The 24,893-nt window shown below is 40.1% G+C and overlaps 1 protein-coding gene across 1 annotated transcript in view; it reads right to left on the bottom strand.

Moving 5' to 3' along the window:
• Nucleotides 1–24,893, bottom strand: part of DRAM1 (DNA damage regulated autophagy modulator 1) — a 39,642-nt gene that overhangs the window by 9,251 nt on the left and 5,498 nt on the right. Inside the window, exons 2-4 of the mRNA XM_072655732.1 lie at nucleotides 14,216–14,283; nucleotides 7,798–7,940; nucleotides 2,463–2,640 (exon numbers count right to left, since the gene is read on the bottom strand). Coding sequence (XP_072511833.1) covers nucleotides 2,463–2,640; nucleotides 7,798–7,940; nucleotides 14,216–14,283 — 389 coding nt within the window. The remainder of the gene's footprint in view (nucleotides 1–2,462; nucleotides 2,641–7,797; nucleotides 7,941–14,215; nucleotides 14,284–24,893) is intronic.

Below are 24,893 nucleotides of genomic sequence, written 5' to 3'. Positions count from 1 at the left end.
ATTTGAAAACTGCAAACCACCACATCAAGTAATTAACCAGTTTCTACCAATCCAGCTGCCATCTTCCTCCAAGCTCTCCCCCAACTTCCTCCTTTTGGTTGAGATTCAACAGTTTTCTATACTACAGCTGCAGGAGATGTTTTGAAAGACGGGAATTTTTTTGTTCCTCACCTCTCAGCCTTAGAAAGTTTTGCACAGACAGATGCAGATTTCAGAAATTCCCCTTCCCCTTTCATTTCCTCTTTGGCAGGATTGGGGGGCATGAGGGGTGAATTTCTTTGCTTATTTTTGCATATTACCTGTGAATAACCATCATTAGACATACCATCCAGAACATGCCTTAGCTTGTCTTAGAAACACCAAACCCGATCGGGCTGTTAATACTTGGATGGAAGGTCATCTGGGATCAGAAGGTACAGTTTTCTGAAAGGCAGCATAGTATACTGGACTTAGAATAAGGAATACTTGGGTTTGGATCCTCCCACTGACATCATTTACTATGCTAGGTGTGGGACAGTTTTACTTCAGAGTAGCCCAGATTTCAGAAAAAGGCAAAAGACTGGGAGAAAAGTGTAAATCCTTATTGTGAGAATATCTCCATAGAATTCAGTTAGATGAAAATAATCTCTGGGGAAGAGAATTGCCTGAGGAATAGGGATTTCAGGGTGGTGAAAGGAGGAAGGTAGTGAAACCCCAAATCCTTAGTCTCTATTTTCACTCACTTAACCTCTCTGGGCCTCAATTTCCTTTTCTGTAAAATGATATAAGATGGCCTCTGAGATCCTTTCTAGTTCTCAAACTATGATCCTACGACTTGCAGTTATACATGAAGATGTATTTTTCATTTTTAAAGATTTTCTTATCTGGGCCTATGATTCCATTGCTACAGGTCACTCCCAGTGAGGAAATTTCCTCTATCAATGAAAATCAGATAATTGTTCAGCAAATTTTAGCCTCAAAGATTTGTGGGGTCCCTGAAAGGTTAAAACAACTTTCACAGGATCATATAGCTAGTCTGTGTCAGAGGGAGGATTTGAAAACAGACCTCCCTTACTCCCATATTTGGTTTCTATGTCTTATACCAGAGGTGGGGAACCTGTGGCCATGAGGCCACATGTGGCCCTCTAGGTCCTCAAGTGCAACCCTTTGACTGAATCCAGACTTCACAGAACAGATCCCCTTCATAAAAGATTTGTTCTGTAAAACTTGGGACTCAGTCAAAAGGCCACACTCAAGCACCTAGGTCTCATGTGCCCTTGAGACTATAGGTTCTCCACCTAGTCTCATACCATTGCTGCCTCTTTGTATATAGAGTTAAGATTGTCAAGTATTTAAACAGGAAAAGAAAGGGTCAAAGGACTGTAGATGAGAAGGGATCTTAGAAGTCATCTAGTCAGAGGACATGAGTTCAAATCCACCTCTGACACTGACTACACCTGAGTAACTTTAGACTCTTAGATGTAAAATCTGTAAAATAAAGAGGATGGACCAGAAGGCTTCCATAGAGATCTCGATCAAAAATCCTCACTTAACCCCCTCATTTTACAGCAGAGAAAACTGAGGCCTGCGCTCACCCAAGGTTTCCAAGATGCAGCAAGGAATCAAAGCTAGGTCCTCCAGCCTCTAAATCTTTTTACACCATACCACGCTGCCCCCAAGATTTTCAGTCACCTTCATTCACTTAGGTATAACTAATGTGCCAATGCTTTACAAAAATAACTGATGAAAGAGCTTCCAGGTAGAGAGTTTAATTAAGCTAATGACTTAAGTACAATATTAATATTTGATGGCTCTCGTTAGGGAGGGCTACCACAAAGGAAAAGGACATGACTCAGAAAACTGACTCTTCATGAATGAAAGTCAAAACTGAAGGGTTCCAGGTTTCCCTGCCTTCCTCCTTTCACCACCCCCAACACCCCCACCCCTCGGCCAATTTTCTTCCCCAAAGATTATTTTTACCTAACCAAATTCTATGGAGATATTCTCACAATAAAGATACCCTGGGCTACCCTGAAGGGAAGAACCAAATTTTAAGATTATAGATCTAGAGACAAAGAGGATGTCTAGTCCTACCCTCTCGTTTTACAGATGAGCAAACTGAGACCCTGACTCATCCAAAGTCACACAGATAACAAGGGTCAAGGGTGGATTGTGGATTAGGAGGTAGAACAGACCCTTAGAGGTCACCTAGACCAAACTTCTCATTTTACAGATGAGAACACTGAGGCCAGGAAAGGGAAGTGATTTGCCCATAAGCACACTGGCAGCAGACATCAAAGATGGTATCAGGACCTGGATCTTCTGATCCCAGAACCAGGGCTCTCTCTACATTCCAACATAGCCACTACACTTTTCTCTCCTTTATAAACTTGGAAGAACTTAGAGTGACCTGGTGATCTTCCATGTTTTTCTGTGTCTCTTGACAGAAAGATTTTGGAAATTGCCATAAACCAAAAGGATACTGGGAATGACAGCAGCACAGGACACAGCAGAGATGGCCATCCTTATGTGGCAGGTCGAAGGCCTGTTCCACTGCGGGCATGACTTGTAAGAGATGACGGACTGAAGTAGGGTGTACATAACACCACAGACAAAAGCCAACAGGGCACCTCCATCATGGACTACGGGAACAGTCAACTCCTGGGGAGAGAAAAATCATCCCAGAGTCACAGCCAAGGAGACAAGGAGCAAGAGTCAACCGCTGTGAGCAGACAGAGCTTTACACTCCAAGCGAAAGGAGACTGAAAAAGCTGAAGAAAGGCATACACAAAGCAATGCTTCTCTACCAAAAGAGCAATTTCCAAAGGGCTCTTGGATTTTCAATGAGCTTTACATCCAATATAGTATTGTAGGCTCACAAGTTGAGAGAAGGAAGGGATCTTAAAAGGCCATGGAGTCTAATACTCATCCTTTTTACAAATGAGGAAAATGAGGCCACAGAGGTGAACTGACTTGCCCGTCATAGATTCAGAACTGGAAGGAGCCTTGAAGACTTTGTAGACTAACACGCTTTCCATTTTACAATCAAGAAAATTGAGGCCCAGAGAAAATAAATGACTTGTCTATGTATACGTAGATATATGTATATGTAGACATGCATATACATGTTTACATGTACACATACATATACATATAAAAGCTTGCATGTGTACACATATAGATACATAGAACACGGCCAACTCATGAACTTTGTTTTGCCTGACTAGGCGTATTTTTTACAAGGGTTTTGTTTTTCTTTTTTTTTTTTCAATGGAGTGGGGGAAAGGAATGAAGGAAACAGTGGATTTGCACTAATTGAAAAAAGATTAAATAAGACAAGATTTGTTATAAGAGATATTTCTCTGAAAGGGGGAGTGGGAGAAACCTACACAATTTTAAAAAATGATAAATCAATAAAATCTGTTTCAATGTTAAAAAACAAAGATTGCCCAGATATATACCTGAAAGAAGTCAAATCTAGAAGGGATATTTTTCCACTGTAAAAAATGATGGATGTGGATTTCAGAAAAATATGTACAGAAGTGTTTGAACTAAGGTTAAAAAAAAAAAGCAGAAAGAGGTCAAATGCTGCGTCTGAGACTAACTGTGACCATGGGTGAGTCACTTAATCTCTGTGGGCCTCAGTTTCCTCATCTGTAACATGATGGGGCTAGACTAGAAACTGCTGAGGTCCTTCTAGCTCTAAATCTAAGACTATGAAATGCTTGTTCAATCAAATCAAATACAACCGCCTCATTTTCCAAATGAGGAAACTGAGACCCACAGATGTACATGACTTGTCCAGGGTCACAAGGGTAGAAAGTGTCAAAGGTAGGATTTGAATTCATGAAGACTTGCCTGGAGCAACAAAGCCACAGATTTAGAGTGGGAAGGAAATTTAGAGATTTTCAATCTAATCTAGTCTACTCCCCTTATTTTACAGATTTAGGAAACTGAGGTCCAGACAAGTAATTTGCCCAGGGTCACACTGGTAATAAGTGGAAGGACTGTAATTCAAAACTCCCCCAAAATATTTTTTGAGGCCTCATTAGTGATTCTTTAAAGCAATTTCAATGAGATGTTGATAAATTGATGGCACCCACACTAATGGGAGGACCAGCACACAGAGTTCCATAGGATACAAATAATCCTAGGTCCCTCAGCTCTATAAATGGCTCCCCAGAGCCTAGGATGGTGCTAGGAATCATTTAACTACTGGAAGATCTGAAGCAGAGAGGCGGACACCTCAGGGATAATTACCACCCTCCCCAGCTCTTTGTTTTCCTGGGGATGGAAATCTGGTAGGTGTTGATGACCTGGGTTTGCTGCCCCATTTACTAAGCCCTATAGTACCTAGTTCAGAGCACTCCAGAGGCTGGCTGGACTTCTGCACCTACAGCCTTGGCTCTGGGAGGGCTTTGATCAATGGTGGGACTTAAACTCTGGTCTTCCTATCTCTGAGGGGGCCCCTGTGGCTACCTCTTTTCTTCTTAAATCCTTTTTATCAATCTCTTTAAAATATTTCATATTAAAACAACAACATAGGATACCAGATACAAGTACAGTGAGATTGCGTGTTTAATGCCAGTTTAATTTCATTTGATCTAACATTTACTAAGTGCTTAGTGCTACACATGATGGGAAGCAATAATATATCCCCTAAGATAAATTCATATTTTGTTATAGAAGAGATAAAAGGGTATGATAATAATAGCTAGCATTTTATAGTGTTTTAAAGTGTGCAAAGCACTTGTAAACATGATTTTGTTTTATCCTCACAACATTCCAGGAGATAGATGCTATTATTATCCCCACTTTGCAGATGGGAAACTGAGGTAAGAAAAGGTTAAGTCACTTGCCCGGGTTAACATGGCTGGTAAATGTCTAAATCCACATTTGAATTTGGGACTTCCAGCCTCCAGGTCTAGCACTCTATCCTTGGTCCTACCTGCCTGCTAAAGGGCTGGCCCTCAAACAGGAAGACCCACCTGTGACACATACAGCTACCTCCTCTCAGGGTCCCAGGAAACTTTCTAGGACTATCAATGACTGAGCCATTGCTGACTTGCATTGGTAAAGAGAGTTCTCTGACACAGGGTCACCCTGTACCAGGGAATTGGCAAGTATGGACCAATAATGACAAAGGGGATGGTAATAATACTAACATTTATGAATTGCTTTAGAATGTATACAGCACTTCACATATAATCTCACTAGATCAAAATGTTGTATTTTATTTAACATGTACCATTTAGATATTAATCTTTGAAATTAAGAATGAAAACATTACTCCCAGTATCCCCCCCCCCCAAAAAATTTCAGTGTCTGCCCCTCTGTTGTAAGAATTAGGTGACAGAATAACATGCTCACTCAATTTGGTACGAAAACCTATCTTTCACTACAGGAAAGTAGAAGAGAAGGGGATAAGTGGGGTGGGAGGGATGATAGAAGGGAGGGCAAATGGGAGGAGGGGGTAATTAGAAGTAAACACTTTTGGGGAGGAACAAGGTCAAAAGAGAGAATAGAAGCAATGGGGGGCAGGATAGGATGGAGGGAAATATAGTTAGTCTTACACAACATGACTATTATGGAAGTCTTTTGCAAAACTACACATATAGAGCCTATATTGAGTTGCTTGCCTTCTCTGTGGGGATGGATGGGGAGGGAGGAAGGGAGAGAAGTTGGAACTCAGAGTTTTAGGAATGAATGTTGAGACTTGTTTTTGCATGCAAATGGGAAATAAGAAATACAGGGGTATAGAAATTTATCTTGCCCTACAAGAAAAGAGAGAAGATGGGGATAAGGGAAGGGAGGGGGGTGATAGGAGGGAGGGCATATTGAAGGAGCAGATTATCAGAATGCAAGGTGTTATGAGGTGGGGGGAGGGGACAGATGGGGAGAAAATTTAGAACTCAAAATTTTGTGGAAATGAATGTTGAAAACTAAAAATAAATAAACATTTAAAAAAAGAATTAGATGATATAAGAAGCACTTTGTAAACCTTAAAGTGCTTTATAAATGACATTTATTATCAGTAGTAGTAGAATTACTAATAAGAATTTGCTTAACACATTACTTTCCCCACCAAGAGTAAACAGTAAATTCCTTTTCAGGCTTGTGTAGCCTACTACTTAGAAATTTAAGATACCCTAACTCCTAAACTGCCTATATGTAGTTATGTGGTGCTACAGTGAATGGAGTGCCAAAAAGACTCATCTTTCTGAGTTCAAATCTGGCTACAGACACTTCCTAGTTGTGTGACCATGGGCAAATCCATTAACCTGGTTTGCCTCAGTTTTTACAGATGAGAAATCTGTAAAATTAGTTGAAAAGGAAATGGCAAAACACTCCCGTATCTTTGGCAAGAAAACCCCAAATGGGTTCACAAAGAGTTAGATATGACTGAAATAACTGAATAGCAAACTGCCTTTGTTTACATGATTACATCTAACTTTTCTAACATTTCTAACTTTTTCACTCCATTTTTTATTGGGGTGATCAGTGTAATTAGTATGTCATCTTTCTGCAGTGTCCTTCATGAAACCAATTTGGCAAAATTATGTATTTACCTAATTTGCGGATTAAGAAAGCCATGAAGTAATCGATCCGTGGCTCAGTTAAAAGTCACATTGGAAGTTAACAAGAACCACATGTTACCTTCAGACAAGTCAACAGGTATTAATTAAGTGCTTACTGTATGCTGGGAACTATGCTAAGCCACACAGTGTTACCTTGACTCTTATATTTACAAAGTTTTTTTGATAACACTTGACACATTAGAATTTCTGCGTTAGCTGTCTGGATTGTGTTTATAGGTGGTATACCCACCCAATTAATAGATTTGGGCCTTACGTAGGTCTAGCAATTGTCACTATCCGATCACGTGAACTCAGAAAATTCTGGTTCCCAAGTTTTCTTATTTAGAAAATTAGGTGGTTACACTAACTGCAGTTATGTAAATGAACAGGACAAAGATAAATGCTAAAAAGGTTCAATGGGCAATCTTGGCCTCCAACACCCACTGAGCTAGGAAATTAGGAAGGCCTGGGTTCAAGTCCCACATCTAACACATACTGAGTAACCTTGGGCAAGTCACTGAAAATATCACTATCCCAGATGAGGAAACATCCTTTCTCTTCCCCATCCCCCCCCCACCTTTTGCTGAAGAGCTCAGGGAACACAGGTGGAGAAATGATGCTTACAAAGAAAGGCATAATCATTGGTCAACTGGTTTAGCTTAACTGCGTTTTTCTTTATTATAAGACAGTGTATGTGCATGCATGAATGTGTGTGTGTGTGTGTGTGTATGTATGTATGCATGCACCAGGCATTGTGGTAGGATGAAAAGAGTATTTCAAATGAATTGATCTTTAAGGTCATATCTAACTGCACTTTAGGGAAAACCTAATGTAATTTATTTTTAAAGACCATTTCCAGAAACTCATGTAGCAAGGGTGTTCAGAGTGGAAATGAGTACTGATCTTAAAGACGGAGGGCTTGGGTTCAGATTCAACCTCTGATGCTTACTACTGGAGCAAGTCACTTACTTAACCAACCTGAGTCTCTGTTTCCTCATCTGTAAAAAGAGAGGATTAAACTAGATGACCTGGTAGGTCCCTTTCATCTCCAGTTACTATGACCTTCTGTTCAAATTGGAATGACTAAACTTTAGCACTGTTATCTTTAGACCATGCCTTCCTTTGTCCACCTTTTTCTCACTGAGAAACATTCAACCAAATACAGATATTTATATTATACTGTATTATATTACATCATATTATGTTAATAGGTTATTGTTCTTTTCTAACTTATCCCTACCTGAAAATTGGCTACAATGCCCATTCCAATACAGCCCACCAATCCAAGGACTAATGACACCAGGTTAAAAATCGGACTACTGAAATAAGAAGTTTGATTTTGCTTCTCCACAATTTTATATCTTGTGTACATAGTGGCTGCACCTGTAAAGGAAAAACATTTATACTGTAAGGTTTTTGTAAGAAGTTAATTTTTTTTAATAAAAAGATACTTGAACACTTCTCCAACTCAAACATTTTAGTGAACCTTGAAATCAGTTTTTAAGATACAGAGAAATATCTAAGGCTAAGTGGAAAAAGCAAATCTTCTGATCTCAGTACATATTAGGTTTAAAATGATAATAAAAAAATTTTTACATTACAAAGTAATTTTTTTCTCTTTCATTAATATTCAAGCAGATATTCCTGTCTGCCTACTTAACCTGGCCCCAATTCAAAATTTTTTAAACCCAGCTTGACCCCGCTGTTTGTTCAGAATAAAATAATTTGTCTAGTTCCTAAGATCTGAGACCAGATGAACGTGTTCCTGCCTGGGGAATGAAGGACAGAGAGAAGGGAGAAAGTGCAAAGGGTCTCCTTTCCATTGCTTATTACTCTCCTTTTGTCTACCTCCCAAAGCACAGGACAAACATGCCCTCACAGATAGATAACAGAATGGCTACCTGTCACTCAATCAATTAGCATTTATAAAGCACCCATTATGTGCCAGGTGTTGAGGTTTAGAGGTGCTGGGACCCTGAAGTAGTGACACAGGGGTCCTGCCCAAATGAATTCGACCTAAGCTTTCTTTCAGCCAAAGAAAACCAAGTTTATTAAAAATCCACCATATTGGCCAGACTCTTAAGGAATCTTAGCATTGTCCAGACTTAAAGAACCTGAGCACTTATATCGCTCATGCAAGCTGGCCAGATTGAATCTGAACACCTTAATGGAGACTGAGATGGATCTTATATACAGAAAGACTGCAGGAAGGATCTAGAGTTGGTCTAGTAGTCTGGAGTGACTGGAGGAGGGGTGTAGGGAGAATCTTAATGAGAGTGGCCAGTATGCTGGGGTGACTGGAGGAAAGGTGTAGGGAGAATCTTAATGAGAATGGCCAGTAGGCTGGGGTGACTGGAGGAGGGGTGTAGGGAGAATCTTAATAAGAGTGGCTGATAGGCTGGGGTGACTAGAGGTAAGAGGCCAGGAACCAAGAGAATGGGGTTTAGACAGAACCAAGGGTGGGAAGTAGTCGGAGGCAATCCATAGATAACAGACTATGAAGGCCTGGGCTAGATTAAGAGTAACAGAGAATTGGGTTTAGTGATAATCAAAGGCCAGTTGGAGGGATTATAGCCTCAGGTGAACTCCACATCAAGGGGGCAGATTCAAGGAGAGTTCAAGGGGGTTTCCAGAGCCTGGACCCCATCACCAAGCACAGTGCTAAATGCTGGGGATTTAAAAAAAAAGCAAAAGACCATCACTGTCCTCAAAGAACTCAAATCAAATAGGAAAGGCAATGAGCAAAGAACTATGTACAAGTCAGCTACGTACCAGATAAAAAGGAAATCATTAACAGAAAAGGCACTAGAATTAAGAGAAATTGGAAAAGGCTCCCCATAGAGAATGGGATTTTAGCTGTGTCTGGATGTCAAGGGAGCCAGAGGGCAGAGATGAGGAGGGAGAGTATCCTAAGGCATCAGAGACAATGCCCAGAGCCAAGAGATATGCATGGGACAGCCAGGAGGCTAGTGTCACTGGATCAAAGAGTACATATTCGGGAGCAGGGTATAAGAACATGAAAAAGGAAAGGGGAGGGAGGTCATGAAGAGCTTTGAACACCAAACAGAGCATTTTGTACTTGATTCCTGGAGGGGATAGAGAGCCACTGGAGTTTTTTGAGTGGGGAAATAGAATCAGACACGAGCGCATTTACCACTTTAGTGGCTGAAGGGAGGATGAATTGCAGTGGAGAGAGACTTGAGGCAGGCACAACCCCCGAGCAGGCTATTACAATAGTCCAAATTTTAATGTTCATCTTTCATTTTTTTCCCAAAGAGGACCAATGACATCTGAGCGTGAGGTTTTGATTTGCTAGGGAATTTAAGTGAGGCAGAGCTGTGAAAGTCAACAGCCTCAACTCTCTTTTCTGGAGTCCAATGGCAAGACAAAAGTCAATGACTGATGAAGGCCAGAGAGGCGGTAAATAACCATGGCTTTTCTCAAGTAAGGTCTTTCCCAGGCCTCAGTGGCTCAGTTAACCCATTCAAAGACAGGGCTGGGTGAGGACAGAGACAATAGATGACTTTAATTTACCATCACAAAAATATCAGTCTGGGAGAGGAAGACCCCCCAAGTTCCAGGTCAGAACAGAAAACAACAGCTATTTACACTCACTCTAAGCCGTCAAAATTAAATAGTGAGTCATAGAGGCTTGGGCAGGGGAACTTTGGCCATTCAGTGAAAACCAGAGTGATTTGTATTTAAAGGCATAGTCTAATACCTCCATTTGAAACATAATTGGTCCAGAGAATCACTTTCCTCCTTTAAAATCATTAGAATCATAATTTTTGAAGCCTGTTTTTGTGAGGTGGGGAGTACCTGCACCAGGGTGGGGACAGTTTCAGAGGAGAGAAGGAGGAATATTCAGGAGATATAAAACTGACTTCGATTGAGGGATAGAGGTGGTATGAAGTGAGGAGTCAAGGATTTAACTCTACCAGAAAAGTCTGAGTAAATACTGATGTCCAAGAACGAGGCAAAGGCTTACAGATGCAGAACTGAAAGGGATCTCAGAGGCCACCTAAAATCTCATCCTCTCATTTTACAGATCAAAAGACCTCAGTTAGAAGGGACCTTGGTGGCCATACAATTCAATTCTCTCATCTACCAGTAAGAAATGGAAGTCCCATTATGGTGCAGTGACCTGCTCAAGGTCACCCAAGTTAACTAAATGACAGAACAAGGATTTGAACTCAAGGATTCTGACTCCAAGACTGGTCCTCTTTCCACTGTGCCATCATGTTGCCTCTATACATTCTTGTTCTCTCTTTACACATCCTTAAAAAACCATAAGTCTATATCTGGAAGAAAGCTCGGATGCCATCTAGTTCAACTCCATAATTTTACAAATAAGGAAACTGAGGGATCCTGGAACTAGAGATGATGGAACCTCAGAGGCCAGCTAATCTGTTTTGGAGATAAAGAAACTGAGTCCTAGAGATCTGAACCCAGGTTCTTGATTCCAGTCAGTTTTTTTCCCCACTGTCAAACACTGCCTCTAGGAACTCAGCCTTCATAAAGTCCTCCTCACAAAAGGCTGTTGGATAGGATAATGCCTACGTGCTCTAACATAAGAAAGGGTGAGCTTGGGAAAGAAATATTTCTCTTCTTCAAGGAACATGTGTGGGAAAGAAGAAATAAGCCAGGCAAAAGTTATGGTAACCATCTTAGACCTGAAATGAATTGTCAACACATAGTTAATCTGGTTAATGGATGAACAAGTAATGAGGAAGACTGCCTGGTCAGCTACTTGGGATGCATACTTTGAGAATGACAAAATACAGTTTTCCCGTCCAAGGACCATGTGGTTATGTTCCTGTTCATCCAGCAGAGGGCGGGAATTGTGACCACACAACCAAGGACTGGAAGAAGCTTTGAAATTCATAGGATCAAAGGAACTCAGAAGCAGAGACAAAGATTTGACCAGGTGAACAATGGGCAGCATGGCTTTGCATTAGTAACAGCAATAATAATAAATATTATTATTCAGTGCATTTATATAGTGCTTTTAAGATTTGCAAAGCACTTTGCTAATGTCATCTCATTTTATTTGAGGATCCTGGGAGGTAGGAACGATTATTATCCCTATTTTATTGATGAGGAAACTGAGGCTGAGAGAAGTTAAGGGATTTGCGGAGGGTTCCACAGCTAGTAAAGGTCTGAGGCAGGATTGAAACTCAGGCATTCCTGACTCCAAGTTCAATGCCTTACTTAACATGACTATTCATCTTTCTTACAAGAGATCTGTCTTTTTTCTTAATGGGAGGGAATTTGGAGGGGAGAGGGTCTACTGATAAGAAAGAAGGAAGGAAGGAAGGAAGGAAGGGAGGAAGGAAGGAAAGAAGGAAGGAAGGAAGGAAGGAAGGAAGGAAGGAAGGAAGGAAGGAAGGAAGGAGAGAGGAAGGGAGAAAGAAAGGAAAGAAGGGAGGGAGGAAAGAAGGAAGAAAATGAAAGAAGGAAGAGAGGAAGGAAGAAAGAGAGAAAGAATGAAAGGAAGGAAGAAGGGAAAAAAAGAAAAAAGGCAGGATCTTTGAAACATTAAAATAGACCAGAAGCTACAGAAGGACATTCAAAAGGAAACACAGATGAACAGTACAGTTGAAAAATAACACATTGAATTTATTATATACCTTAAAAAAAAAAAGAAAGCTGTACATAATAGACCTTCAGAGATCCACATACAGCCATCTGTTTTTTGTTTTGATGTGAACATAAAAATCTACTCCTTTTTCTTTTTCTGTTTACAGACAAATCAGAGGCTCTCCTGGCTCTAGGGCACAAACAGTCCAAGCCCCTCATGTTAGAGATAAGGCCCGCGAAGATTGTGACTTCCCTCAGGTCACACTGGTAGTAAAAGGAGAGGCAAGATTTTGCCCCACCCAGTGCTTTTTCCACTCATCCCACACCAATATTTTAAAAGTGAGGAAGCTGAGATCTGGGTGATTTGCCCAGTTACAAAGTAGTAGGGAAGGCAGCCAGAAAGCAGACCAAGACTTGTGATCTTTCTGCCATGCTACCCAAGCCTCCCAGATGTTGGTGGCAAGCAAGTTCCTTAAGTGTCCCTGGCTGTGCCTTTAGATGTGTGATAAATATTCCCATTTTTCAGGAAGTCAAGGGGCATGCATGACATCATCAGGCAGGAGAACCTGCCACCACAGGTCTCTCTTCCTCTGGACTCTATGAGTTACTTTGACCAAAAAATAATCATTCCCTGGAGGCCAACCTTCTTGGCAATGACATTCTCCAAAATTGGCAGGACTATCCTCTGAGAGCATGGTCACAGTCAGTCAACTGTATTTGATACCTTTTCAGCTGGACAAAATGTGTCAAGGTTTGGGTTTATTCAAGAACCCAGTGCCTCGTCTACTCTGCCAGAAGCTTCCTTTGGTGGAAAACGGACTGGCAGTACAATAGAAAGACCCCTGGCTCTGGATGCCAAAGGACCTAGGGTCAAATCCTGCCTCTTTCACCTAATACTTGTAGCCAAGTCACTTAATCCTCTGGGAGTCTTAGTTTCCTCATGTGTAAAGGAAGAGGAGGCTCTCTAAAGTCCTTGGGCAAGACACTTCCCCCACTCTGGGTCTCAGTTTCCTCTTCTGTAAAATGAGAGACTTGGACTAGTTGGCTTGCCTTTCTAGCTCTAGATAGCCTCCAAGGTCCTTTCTGGATCTAGACCTCTGATCCTAGGTTCTGTTTTTCATGAAACTTGTGAGGAAACTCCCTCTACCAATGCAGACTTAAAGTAACAGTTGCCTGGAATCTGCGGGATTAAATAAATCAAGCAATCAATTAGGTTTATTAAGCATTGATATATGCCAGGCACAGTGCTAAGTCCTGAGGATATAAAGAAAGACAAAAGACAGTACCTGTTCACAGTCTAATGGGGGAGGGGATATGGATAGAAGAAAAACTCGGGGTAGTCTCAGAGAAAAGTTGCTAAGACTGAGGAATACTGGGAAAGATTTCTTGTAGAAGGTGAGATTTTAGCTAGGATGTGAAGGAATTGAGGGAAGCCAGGAGGCAGAGATAAAGAAGGGAGAGCATCCAAGGCAGTGGCAATGCCCAGCTGGGGGAGATGGGAGAGCTGTGTGTGAGAACCCAGGACCTTCTGAAACTGAGCCGACTTATAATCTACCACTTCATACAACCTTTCTCTCTGTTAAATAGAAATCAGAAAAAAAAATTAAGCCTAATATCAATTTTCCAAAGACATTTAGGGGTGTTATTCTTTAAAGGGCAAAGTAATTATAAACTTTTGCAAATCTTAACTTATTAGATGACCATGAATTATTCTTTTTAAAAGAACCCAGTGGCAAACTTCTGTAGAGTTAGGAACTCTTCTTATTAATTATTTACCAGTCTTTGTAAATATGTTTCCTTATTTTTGTAAAGTATAGCAAACCTCTATTTAAAAAGGAAGCATTTTTAAAAATTTGGCCATAACCTATAAATGATAGGTCCCTTCAACCGGGCTTGCTAATTTTTTCAAAACAAATTTCAACTCACTGTACCAGCATGTGTTTGTTTGACTTTGTGTATTGGTCAGGGCTACATTTTTCCTGTGTCTTCCCAGTGAGGGTAGGGTGGGAAGTCAGACAAATGAATTACTTGTTCATTGACAAAAAATGAAATAAAATAGTTGGTTATACTGAACTTACCAAGAAATGCAGAAAAGTTGATCATGAATCCAAAGATACCACTCTCAGGAGGGGTTGTCCCTGTGTCACTACAAAAAGAAAATGAATATCACTGATTTTTTTCCATGGATCTTCCCAAGGAGAAGGGTCTGGGTTCTCTTCCAGAACGCTGTTTAGTTTACTCGGAGACTTGACTGATTGGTCAGCTCTGTTTCTTCCAGGGTCACATATACTCATCAGAGAATTGAAAATTTGGCTGTGTTTCATTTAAACACATTTCCTTTTTGGTCCATGCACAGATTCACTTTTTCTTTTTTTCCCAAATGGCTTTGCAAAGAATCAATATATACAAAATCCAAGTTTCAGGACATAATACTGATTATCAGTTATTTTCCATGACATAGCAGTGATTAGCACTGCCATTGTCAACTATAACACTAATCATAATATCCCTTTTACACTGTTATTTTCAAGACTATCAGTCTAATTAAAAGTATTTTTTAAGCACCTGAGGCAGCTAGGTGGTGCAGCAGATAGAGTGCCAAGCCTGGAGCAGGAAGACTCATCTTCCTGAGTTCAAATCTGGCCTCAGACACTTCCCAGCTGTGTGACCCTGGGCAAGGCACTTAATCCTCTTTGCCTCAGTTTCCTCAACTGTTAAATGAGCTGAGACGGAAATAGTAAACCTCTCCAGTATCTCAGCCAAGAAAACCCCAAATGGGGTCATGAAAAGTTGGATATAACTGAAATAACTCAACAACAATTCACTGTCCTCAAGTTCAGCTCTCCAGCCTTTGGACCAAAGGTAAAGGAGAATGGACAAAAAAATCCTACTGGAAACTGGAATTTGTAGAGGGACGGTCTGAAAAACTATTAGGCTATTTTATGCATTGGATTGAATTACGCTAAATCCAAGCAGTTACGCAGCACATTTAATTAACCACCTTGATGTTCAGTATTGAGTTTTCAATAAACCATTTATTAAATTGAAGTTCAGTCTGTTCTTTTCTTGAAGATACATTAATTCTGAAATGGATGACATTTGGGTGGCGGGGGAGAGGGCTCAGAGTGAAACCCTTGGACCAGCTGGGAGTGTTTCTACATTTAGAAACAGTTTTGAAATACTTAAGTAATGAAAACCTGGTGACTTCTAAAAGTCACACTTGAAAACCTTTGAAGATTTCACCTGAAGCTTTCCCTTCAGCAAGGGTCCAGAAGGCAAGAATTAAGTCCTTTGAATCCTCTGAACCCTTTATATTTGAAGTGCAATCCAAATAATTTCAAGTTCTTACAGCACACACCTCAACTGTGTGCTAGTCTTCTAAAGCCTCCTGCAAATGACCAGAGGAAGAATCTAATGATTTCAATTCCTAGCTTGTTTTCTTTTCTAAAAAGGATCCCTTTTCTAGAATATGTGGCTAACTTAATGAGTCAAGTGCTCATAGTTCACAGATATTCATCAATGTGTACTGTACTCTTGAATGTCTAGCCATCTTTTAAGGACCAATTCAAAAAGCACCTCTTTCATAAAGCCTTTCTTAATAGCTGCCGGGGCCCAGGGCCACACAGCTAGTATTTGGCAGGACTTGAACCCAAGATGTTGTGTTACCAAAAAGTCATTCTATCAAAAATAATTTTTAACACTCATTCTTTTTTTTTTTTTAGTTTCGAGTCCCAAAATCCATCCCTCTCCTTCCCCTTTTCCAAGATAGTAAGCAATCTGATATAGGTTATACATGTGCAATCGTGTAAAACATTTTCATGTTAGTCATTTTGTGCAAGAACCCTCCAACAAAAAAGAGCTAAGAGAGAGAGAGTGAGGGAGCAAGGAAGGAATGAGGGAAGGAAAGGAAAAGAAAAGAAAAGTGAAAAAGCATGCTTTAATCTGTAAACGATATTAGTTCTCTCTCTGGGGGTGGACGGCATTTTTCATATGAATCCTTTAGGACTGCCTCGGATCATTATTTTGCTGAGAATGGCTAAGGCACTTATACTTGTCCATCGCACAATACTGCTAATAACGTGTACAGCGTTCTCCTGGTCCTACTCACTTCAGTTTGCATCAGTTCACATTAGTCTTCCCAGGTTTTTCTGAAACCATTCCTCTCATTATTTTGTATACTTACAATCGAATTCCATCACAATCATATGCCACAACTAATGTTCAGCCATTCCCCAACTTACAGGCATTCCCTCAATTTCCAGTTCTTAGCCATCACAAAAAGAACTGCTATAAATATTTTTGCACAAATAAGGTTCTTTTCCCTTTTTAAAAAATCTCTTTGGAATACAGATCTATTAGTGGTGTTACTGGATCAAAAGGCATGCTGTTTGATCAATGTCTTATTGTACTCATGGGTCCTGGCCCCTACTAATACAAGGTGCTGTTTGTGTCAAACTTGGTGACTTAGTAGAAAGAGCATTGGACTTGGAGTCAGGAAAACCTGAATTCAAATTCTGCGCCCAGAAACTTACTAGCTGTAAGACCCTGAGCACTGACTATGTGCTAGACACTAGATGATAAAATGATAAAAAACGTCCGTGGGAGAACCATGGCCATCAGAAAAGGACCCCCACATTTGGTGAGGAGTGAGAACAGGCCAGTCATGCAGGGACTGCCAATGCCAGGATAGAAAAGGCAGGAGGGCGGAGATGGAATGCTTTAGTAGGTGGGGAACGAATGGTGAGCTGACCCAGTTAGCTGGACCGCAGTTTTTTAAAGGATCCTGTTTTTCAGTGATGTGACTAAGAACTCTTTGGATGGTGTGGCTGCCATAGGTGTGTAACCCTGGACAAGTCATTTGCCCTCAGAGACTCCGTTTCCTCATCTAGAAATGGATTGGCCAAGGTAATCCCTAAGGGCCCTCTCAGGTCTGTATCTAACACTTCCTCTACACAGTTACTTCCTAAAGCACAGCTCTGACCTATCACTTCCTGCTCAATGAGTGCTAGTGGCTTTCTTTTTCCTCAAGGATCAAACAGAAATTCCTTTGTTTTACTTTTGAATCTCTCCACAACTTGGCCCTTCCTACCTTTCCAATCTTCTCACACTTTACTCCCCAGTTTACTGTGCACTGATTCTGTCACATTGGCCTGTTTGCTGTTTTGGACACTATTTCCTGCCTTCTTACCTTCCCTTGACCTCATTGTCCCCCAATGCCTAGAATACACTGGCTCTAGGGCATGTAGGTGGCACAGTGGAGAGTACTGGTCCTGGGGTCAGGAAGATCTGAGTTCAAATCCAGCCTCAGACATGTAGCCACTTAACTGCAATTTCAAGAAAGAAGGGAGGAAGGGAGGAAGGAAGGAAGGAAAGAGAGAAAGAAAGAGGAAAGAAAGAAAGAAAGAAAGAAAGAAAGAAAGAAAGAAAGAAAGAAAGAAAGAAAGAAAGAAAGAAAGAGGAAAGAAAGAAAGGAAGAAAGAAAGAAAAAGAAAAAAGGAAGGAAGGAAGGAAAAAGAAAGAAATAAATAAAGGAAGGAAGGAAAAAAAGAAAGGAAGGAAGAAAAAAATAGAATACACACCCTCCTCATCCCCACCCTCCTCATCCCCACCCTCCACATGAAGGCTTTCCTGGTTCTCCCCAGCTGCTAGTGCCTTCTTCCCACCCAAAGCTCTCTTGCATTTGTTTTATATGGATTCCGATGGGCTTGTTCTCTTTGGTTAAAATGTAACCTCTTGGAGGGAAAGTTTCATTTTTATATTTCTATTCTCAGACTTTGCTGTGTCTGGCTCACAGCAAAGGTATGATAAAAGCTTGTTAACTTTATTGATTCTCTGAACCCAATGTGTCCAGGAACAGCCTAGAAACAGGGTTGAGAAACGTAGAAGAAGGTGGGATGGGGGTGGGGATGGAAAATGATTCCTTTCCCAGCTGCCACTAAGGAAGGTCCTTCAGTAGACTTTGTACTGTGACTCAGGCTCCACCCTCCACCTGTTTCTGTCACCTGCAGGAGACTCAGAAAAGCAAATTCTAACCCTCAACACCAAAAAAAAGATATGATTTGATGAGTGGAAATGACATCAAAGATGCCACTGAAGCCCAAGGACTGTGGGCCCTTTCCCTCAGAAGCTAAAACTTTCTACTCTGTGTTGTCCGCCCCCCCCATTAGAAAGTCAGCTCCTTGAGAGCAGGGACAGTCTGCTTTTCTATTTGTATCACTTGCACTCAGTGCTTGTTCACTTATTTCAGTTGTCTTTATTCTTTATGATCTCATGTGGTGTTTTCTTGGAAAAGATACTGGAGTGGTTTTCCATTTCCTTCTCCAGCTCACTTTACAGATAAAGAAACTGAGGCAAACAGGGTGAAGTGACTTGTCCAGGGTCACACAGCTAGTAGGTATCTAAAGTTGGAATTCAACTCAGGTCTTCCTGACTCTAGGTCTGACGCTCTATCCACTGCACCACCTAGCTACCTATTTGGCACTTAGTTATCACTTAATAAATGTCTTTTTTTCCCCATTCATTCATTATCTATTTTAGGGAAGTTGCTGGAGTTTAGCCTAGATTCAAGAATAGCTAGGTAACATGTATAACCTATATGAGATGGCTTACTCTCTCAGGGAGGGGGAAGAGAAAGGAGGGAAGGATAGAATTTGGAACTCAAAGCTTTAAAATTGTTTATTACAAATAACTGGGGGGAAATAAAGTATTATTTTTTTTAAAAAAAATAATAGCTAGGTAGATGGTGGAAATCAGGAGTAAATTATAAAATAAAGACTCCCTTTTAAGACTTTGAGAAAGGTGGGGGACAAATCAGTAATTATTAGCTAGTATGAATACAGCCTTATAAGTTTCATAAAGGATTTTACATATTTGAACTCAATTCATCCTCATAACAACCTTATGATGTAGGGGCTATCAGTGCCTCTGTTTTACAGATGAGGACATTGAGGCCAGGTCTTCCTGATTTTGGATCCAATACTCTAGGATTTATCTCAGATCACTGTGCAGGTTTGCATAGTGAGTGAGAAGTAATATGAAATTATCCTGAACTGGATGGTACCAGATTATGACAGGCTATAAATGGAAAAGTCAAAAGTATTTTATCCTAGGGTCATATCCTCTTAAGCACAGAGTAATATGGTCAGATGCACTAAGGGGTTTGTTTGGCGTGCCCAAGAAGCCAAAAAGACCTGGGTCTATGCCCCGCCATATTGGTTACATGACTCTGGACAAGTCCCTTCACTTCTCAGGGGTCCAAACAACTCTCCAAAACTAATTTGCAGACGAGGTACCAGTCTGTAACAGCAGAGGGAGTTTCCTCCTTAAATGAATTATGAATTCATTAATATAAATGAATTCACAGATTGGTTCCCTCCCCTTCCCTTGGAAGATAGAATGAAGCCAGAAGAGACAGAATACAAAGAGACATCACTGCAATAATCCAGGCCAGAGCCATGTATGACCTTTGTCCAAGCAGACTCCTTTCTTGTGTCCACGTGATCTTCAACATTCAACTCTCTGAAAAACGTTGGGGGTCTGATTATTATTTCAGTTTTATATGAATATTTAAAATCATATAGGTATAACCTAAAAGATTAAAAGAAGGCAGGTAGAAGCGAAATAACAATAATTCTAATTATTGAAGATGATGATGACAATGATGACAATAACAGATGAAAAGTGGAGCTATATTCTATCCTGAACCAAAGCTTCTTTTTCAGAGACAGGAAAGGAGGCATTGGATCATAGGTATGAAATACTTCAGATTTTTTTTTCTATGTATTGATTGGTTTGGCTAGGGTTTTTCATCTTCTTCCTCTTGGAAAAAAATCCTTTGTTATAGTGAATGATTCTCCAGAATTTGGGAAAGGGAGATACTGAGGGAAATCTAGACAATATAAAAACAAAAGATATTAATAAAATCTGGCTGCCTTTTTTGGAGTGGGTTAGTGTGCTAAGGAACTCAGTTTATTTGTACATTTCCTGTATTTACATTTCTGTCAGTTAATCTGAGCCTGAAAAGCTCCAAGTAGTTCTTGTAATATCCTTCCCCTTCTTTTAACTGAACAAATTTATGAGGCTAAGCCAGTATACACTTCATGTTTTCCCATATGCACAGGAATGAAGCAACTTTGAAACAGTGCGATTAAAACATGTCTAACAAGAAAAAGGTGCACCATGTCTCTGGACTGTGAGACATTCAGGATGTTGGTTAAAATTTCATTGACTCAAAAAGTTAAATAAAATTAAAATTTCATTGACATAGAATCTTCAAATTGGGATGGACCTTTGATGTCACCTAGTCAAACTCTCCCATTTTACAGAAGAAATCACAGCCATAAGTTAGCCCCATGGCTTGTCCAATCTCTTAGGTGAGATATGGTCATATCATCCCATAATGACTTATTATTTATTGATCTAGCATCTAAGAATTTATTTCACCTTTCCTGAATGTTATCTTTTAATGACCATTAATAGCAGAGGCTGTGTGGCTTAGGAGATACAGAACTGACTTTCCAGTAAGAAAAACCCATTGGTTCAAGTCCTGTCTGTGTGTGACCCTGGGAAAATCATTTAACCTCTCACCGAATGACCCAGGTAACCATCTATTGTGTACAGAGCAGACGTAAATCTACATAAGCATGGAAGGAAGTTTCTTAAACTGACTAAATTACAAAACTAGGGAAAAAAAACTACTCAAGGCACTCTTCTAAGTTTTCTAGGGTCCTTTCCAGATGTAAGATCTATATAATTCTGTAAGTTTAATACCAGTTTATACCTAACATAAGACTGCATGGGACAGAAGAAAGTGAAACATGAAGAAGTAATTATAGGTACTAAGGAACAACATTGTTTCCTAGTTACATTTTGCAAATTATTTTGCTTTCCTTTTGGCTAATGGGTTTCATGATCCAGACATACAACAGTTGGAGGCCCCATTCTTCAATTTTTACCCCTTTCCCTAGATTCCTATTGGTTGAGCAAGCACAGTGATGATGGCATGTTATTGTATTGGAGTTTGGGGTTGCGTTGGAAGGACTAGTCAATGCTTTTTACCAGCTCCACCAGGGATTTGAGACTTGAGGCTCATACCTGCATATTCTTATGGCTTTTAAGAAGTGTAGAGTTAGGAACATTGGAGACAATCTAATTAGTCTGTTTTAATCAGAATCCTGGCTCTCATCCCAGACGCAGCAATCAACTATATAAGGATCTTTGGAATCATGTCTCAAGAAAATATCCGATAGATGCAAGTTTTCAGTTAAAGGCATTAAAGGCAAAAAGAACCAAACTTTTAGAAATACCAAGATCTTATGTTTCTCCAAACAGGAAGGTATTATCAAGGAAATTCCTATCCAGGTACTGATTAGATGAGAAGAGCTCCAAGATCCCTTCCAATTCAGAGATTCTAGAATTTCCAAAGAGTTGTTTGTTTGTTTTTTTAAGCAATAAGGAGAGAAAATGAAAAGATGTAAAAGGATGTTCCATTTGTAAGAAATCTGATTGAAAGATAAATTGCCTAAAATTACGGAAATACTCATTAAATTAGACTCTTGGGAATAGAGTGTTAGACCATACTTTATACCCCCATCCAGCCATCCACTAAGATATCAACCATCCCCAGTTTCCCATCTTTCCCTCTAGCTCTGGAAACAGTAATCTGATCCTTGCTCCTGACAAAGGGCAATGACCACCAAACAATGGACAAATATTTACTAAGCAACTGGACTTCCCTATGGTTCCCCTCAGAGTCCTTGTGACTGCCTAGACCCAAATCCCTTTTCCTAGTTACCACTCCTGTAATACATTGGTATAACCCCACTGGAATTTAAACCTCTTAAGTAAAGGCAGAAACTGTTTCCTTGATGTCCTCGTATCCTCAGTAACTAGCACAGAACTTGGCACAGAGCAGGTGTTTAAAAAATGCTTTTGTTGTTATCGAGTCATTTCAGTTGTGTCCAACTTTTCTGTGATCCCATTTGGAGTTTTCTTGGCAAAGATACTAGAGGGTTTGCCAGTTCCTTCTCCAGCTCATTTTACAGATGAAGAAAGTGAGGCAATTGTGGTTAAGTGACTTGCCTAGGGGTCACCCAGCTATTAAGCATCTGAGGTTGGATTGGAAATTCAGGTGCTCTTGATTCTAGGGTTGGTTCTCTATCCACTGCACCACCTAGCTACTCCAAAATAAACTTCATAATAAAATTACTTTGAAGAAAGTTCTTTTATATTATATAATAATTGCTATCACTATTACTATCATAAAAAGAGATACACAGACAAGTAGAAAGAGCACATATAAGTGAAAAAGTTGCTTGTCTCTGCCAATTAAGAAACAATATTTCTTACTGAGATATTAGTAAATTTGTTCCTGGGTGTTTCTTCTAACTCTTTTTTTGGTTTTCATTTCCTCATCTCTAAAAAGGAGAGGACTCAATGACCTCTTAAAATTCCTCCGGTATTTCTAAATCTTATGATCTTCTGACTTAACCTCTCTGTGCTCTAGACAACTCTCTAAGTTTCTAAGTTTCAGAGAAAATACAACTTGCACTGATAACTCATTTCCTCCCTTGGGAGTTGCCTATATCCTACGAGATCATAGGTCTTCTGCTTTTTCAAGCTATGGTTATGGTTTGGTATTCTTTTACTAATGGATTCTCAACACATACACTACATTTGATCCAATGCCAATATTTAGGGTTGAAGGTAAAAAATGGTGGTTGTGCTATGCTGAAAGGATTGAGAGTCAATAAACATAAAAAGGGTATTGGGTTAGATAGGGCCAAGAGCTCCTGGGACTCCATAGGAAGGAAAGACTTGATTCAAATCCTACCTCCTGACTCTTACTGGTTATGTGATCCTGGGAAAGTCACATCATGTCTCTGAGGCTCAGTTTCCTTATTTATAAAACAGGGATATTAAATATTAATACCTGTAACACCTACTTCAGAGTGTCCTTGTAGAAGTTTAAGTAAAATGGTAAGGAACCAGTAAGGAACTTAGTAAGTGCTTATGGACTGTTGGCTCATTCACAATCAATCACTCCAGTATTTATCAAGTGCCTACTTGAGACTATTCCAGAGAACTCTCCTACCTAAATCTGGAAAGGTTCTGTCACCAGCTTGGTCAAAGAGTAATGAATTACTCTTCTACCCATCAGAGGAGTTAGGAGTTGGGATTGGTTCTAGGAGATAGACTCCCCCAAATAGTGAAATCACAGGACCATAAGTTTGGTGCTGGAAGGAAACTTAGAAGTTAGTTACCAAAACAACCTCCCCTGGCCATCTCTCTCCCATATATATTATTCCTCTAAATTCCTTACTTCCAGCCAAGATGGAAGCTGGCTACCTAAAAGGGGGTACCAAGATGGAGAGTTAACTGGATAGAGTTTCGCTGTTCAGTTCCTCCATACCCACTCCAACAAAAGAATGAAATGCATGTCTGGCCAAATATCAGTCAAGAATGAAAAACTACAGAAAATGATTTATTTCGTCCCAGAACTACACAAAGTCAATGAGCAACCCACTGGTAACAGAAATTGGGACCAAGAGCATAGGAAAAGAAGCCTGTAGACTCCAAGCATGACCAAAGAAGCTCTAAAAATACCTGTTGCCTCCTGGGCTCTCTGTCCTGAGGCAATAAGAAGAAATAGTTCTCCGGAAAAAAAGTCCTTCTAGTGTATGTAAACCACATGGGGGGAGGGGAAGGGGGGGAACAGGATCTTGAGGAGCAGTCCCTATCATTCTGTCCCGAGATTCTATACAGAACCCTGAAAATCCAAGCATTCTAAGCCTCAAACATGGGAAGGGGGTGCCCTGGAAAGCTGAAATCAAGAGCCTAGGAGACTCAGAGTAAGACCAAGCAGGGTGGACCACTCTACCCAAAAGTGAAGCAGAAAATGGATTCCAGTTCTGGCACCAAGCCCTAACCCAAGAACTAAAGCTAGAGAGATGAACTGAAGTAAAAAGAGAAAATAAACTACATAACTCCTACAGATTCAAAGGGAAAAAAATTAAATTTTCTACAAGGACAACACAAATACCTACGAGAAATAAAGCAAGAAATAAAAAACAAACAAATAAAATCTCTGGAGGAAAGAATTTGAAAGAGAATAACTTAAAAAAACAAAATGGAAAATCTTACCCAAGAAATTTTCTCCCTGAAAACTAGAATAGGTGAAATAGAAATCAAAGATTTCATAAAATAGTAAGAAATATTAGCTCAAAATAAAGGGATTGAAAAATTAGAAAATGTAAAGATATTTTAGAACAATCCTGGAAAAGTCAAGAAAAAAGCACTTAAAAATCATTGAAACCCTGAAAACCAGGGCTTAAAAGAAACCTGAAACATTTAAGAAACCCTAAATTAAAACTGCCCAAAACTGGTTCAAAGAGCAGAGTGAAGATAGAAAGAGTCTATTAATTACCTCCTGAAAGAAACCCCCAAAGGAAAATCATTCCAGAAATGTTATAGGCAAAATTCAGAGCAGACCATGTCAAAGAAAAAAATACTGCAAGCATCCAGAAGGAAGCAATTCAAGTATCGAAGAACTACAATGAGGATCTCACAAGACATGGCAGCTTCATCTATAAACAAGAGGAGATCCTGAAATGAAGGAAGAGGTAGGAGGCAGAAGGCATCACATGAACCTTACTCTTATCTGAAATGGACAAAGGAAGGTCTCTCTCTCTCTCTCTCTCTCTCTCTCTCTCTCTCTCTCTCTCTCTCTCTCTCTCTCTCTCTCTCTCACATACACAC

This window comes from Notamacropus eugenii, chromosome 3, assembly GCF_028372415.1.
Source record: "Notamacropus eugenii isolate mMacEug1 chromosome 3, mMacEug1.pri_v2, whole genome shotgun sequence".
NCBI lineage: Eukaryota > Metazoa > Chordata > Mammalia > Diprotodontia > Macropodidae > Notamacropus > Notamacropus eugenii.
This window is presented reverse-complemented; position numbering and strand designations above follow the sequence as displayed.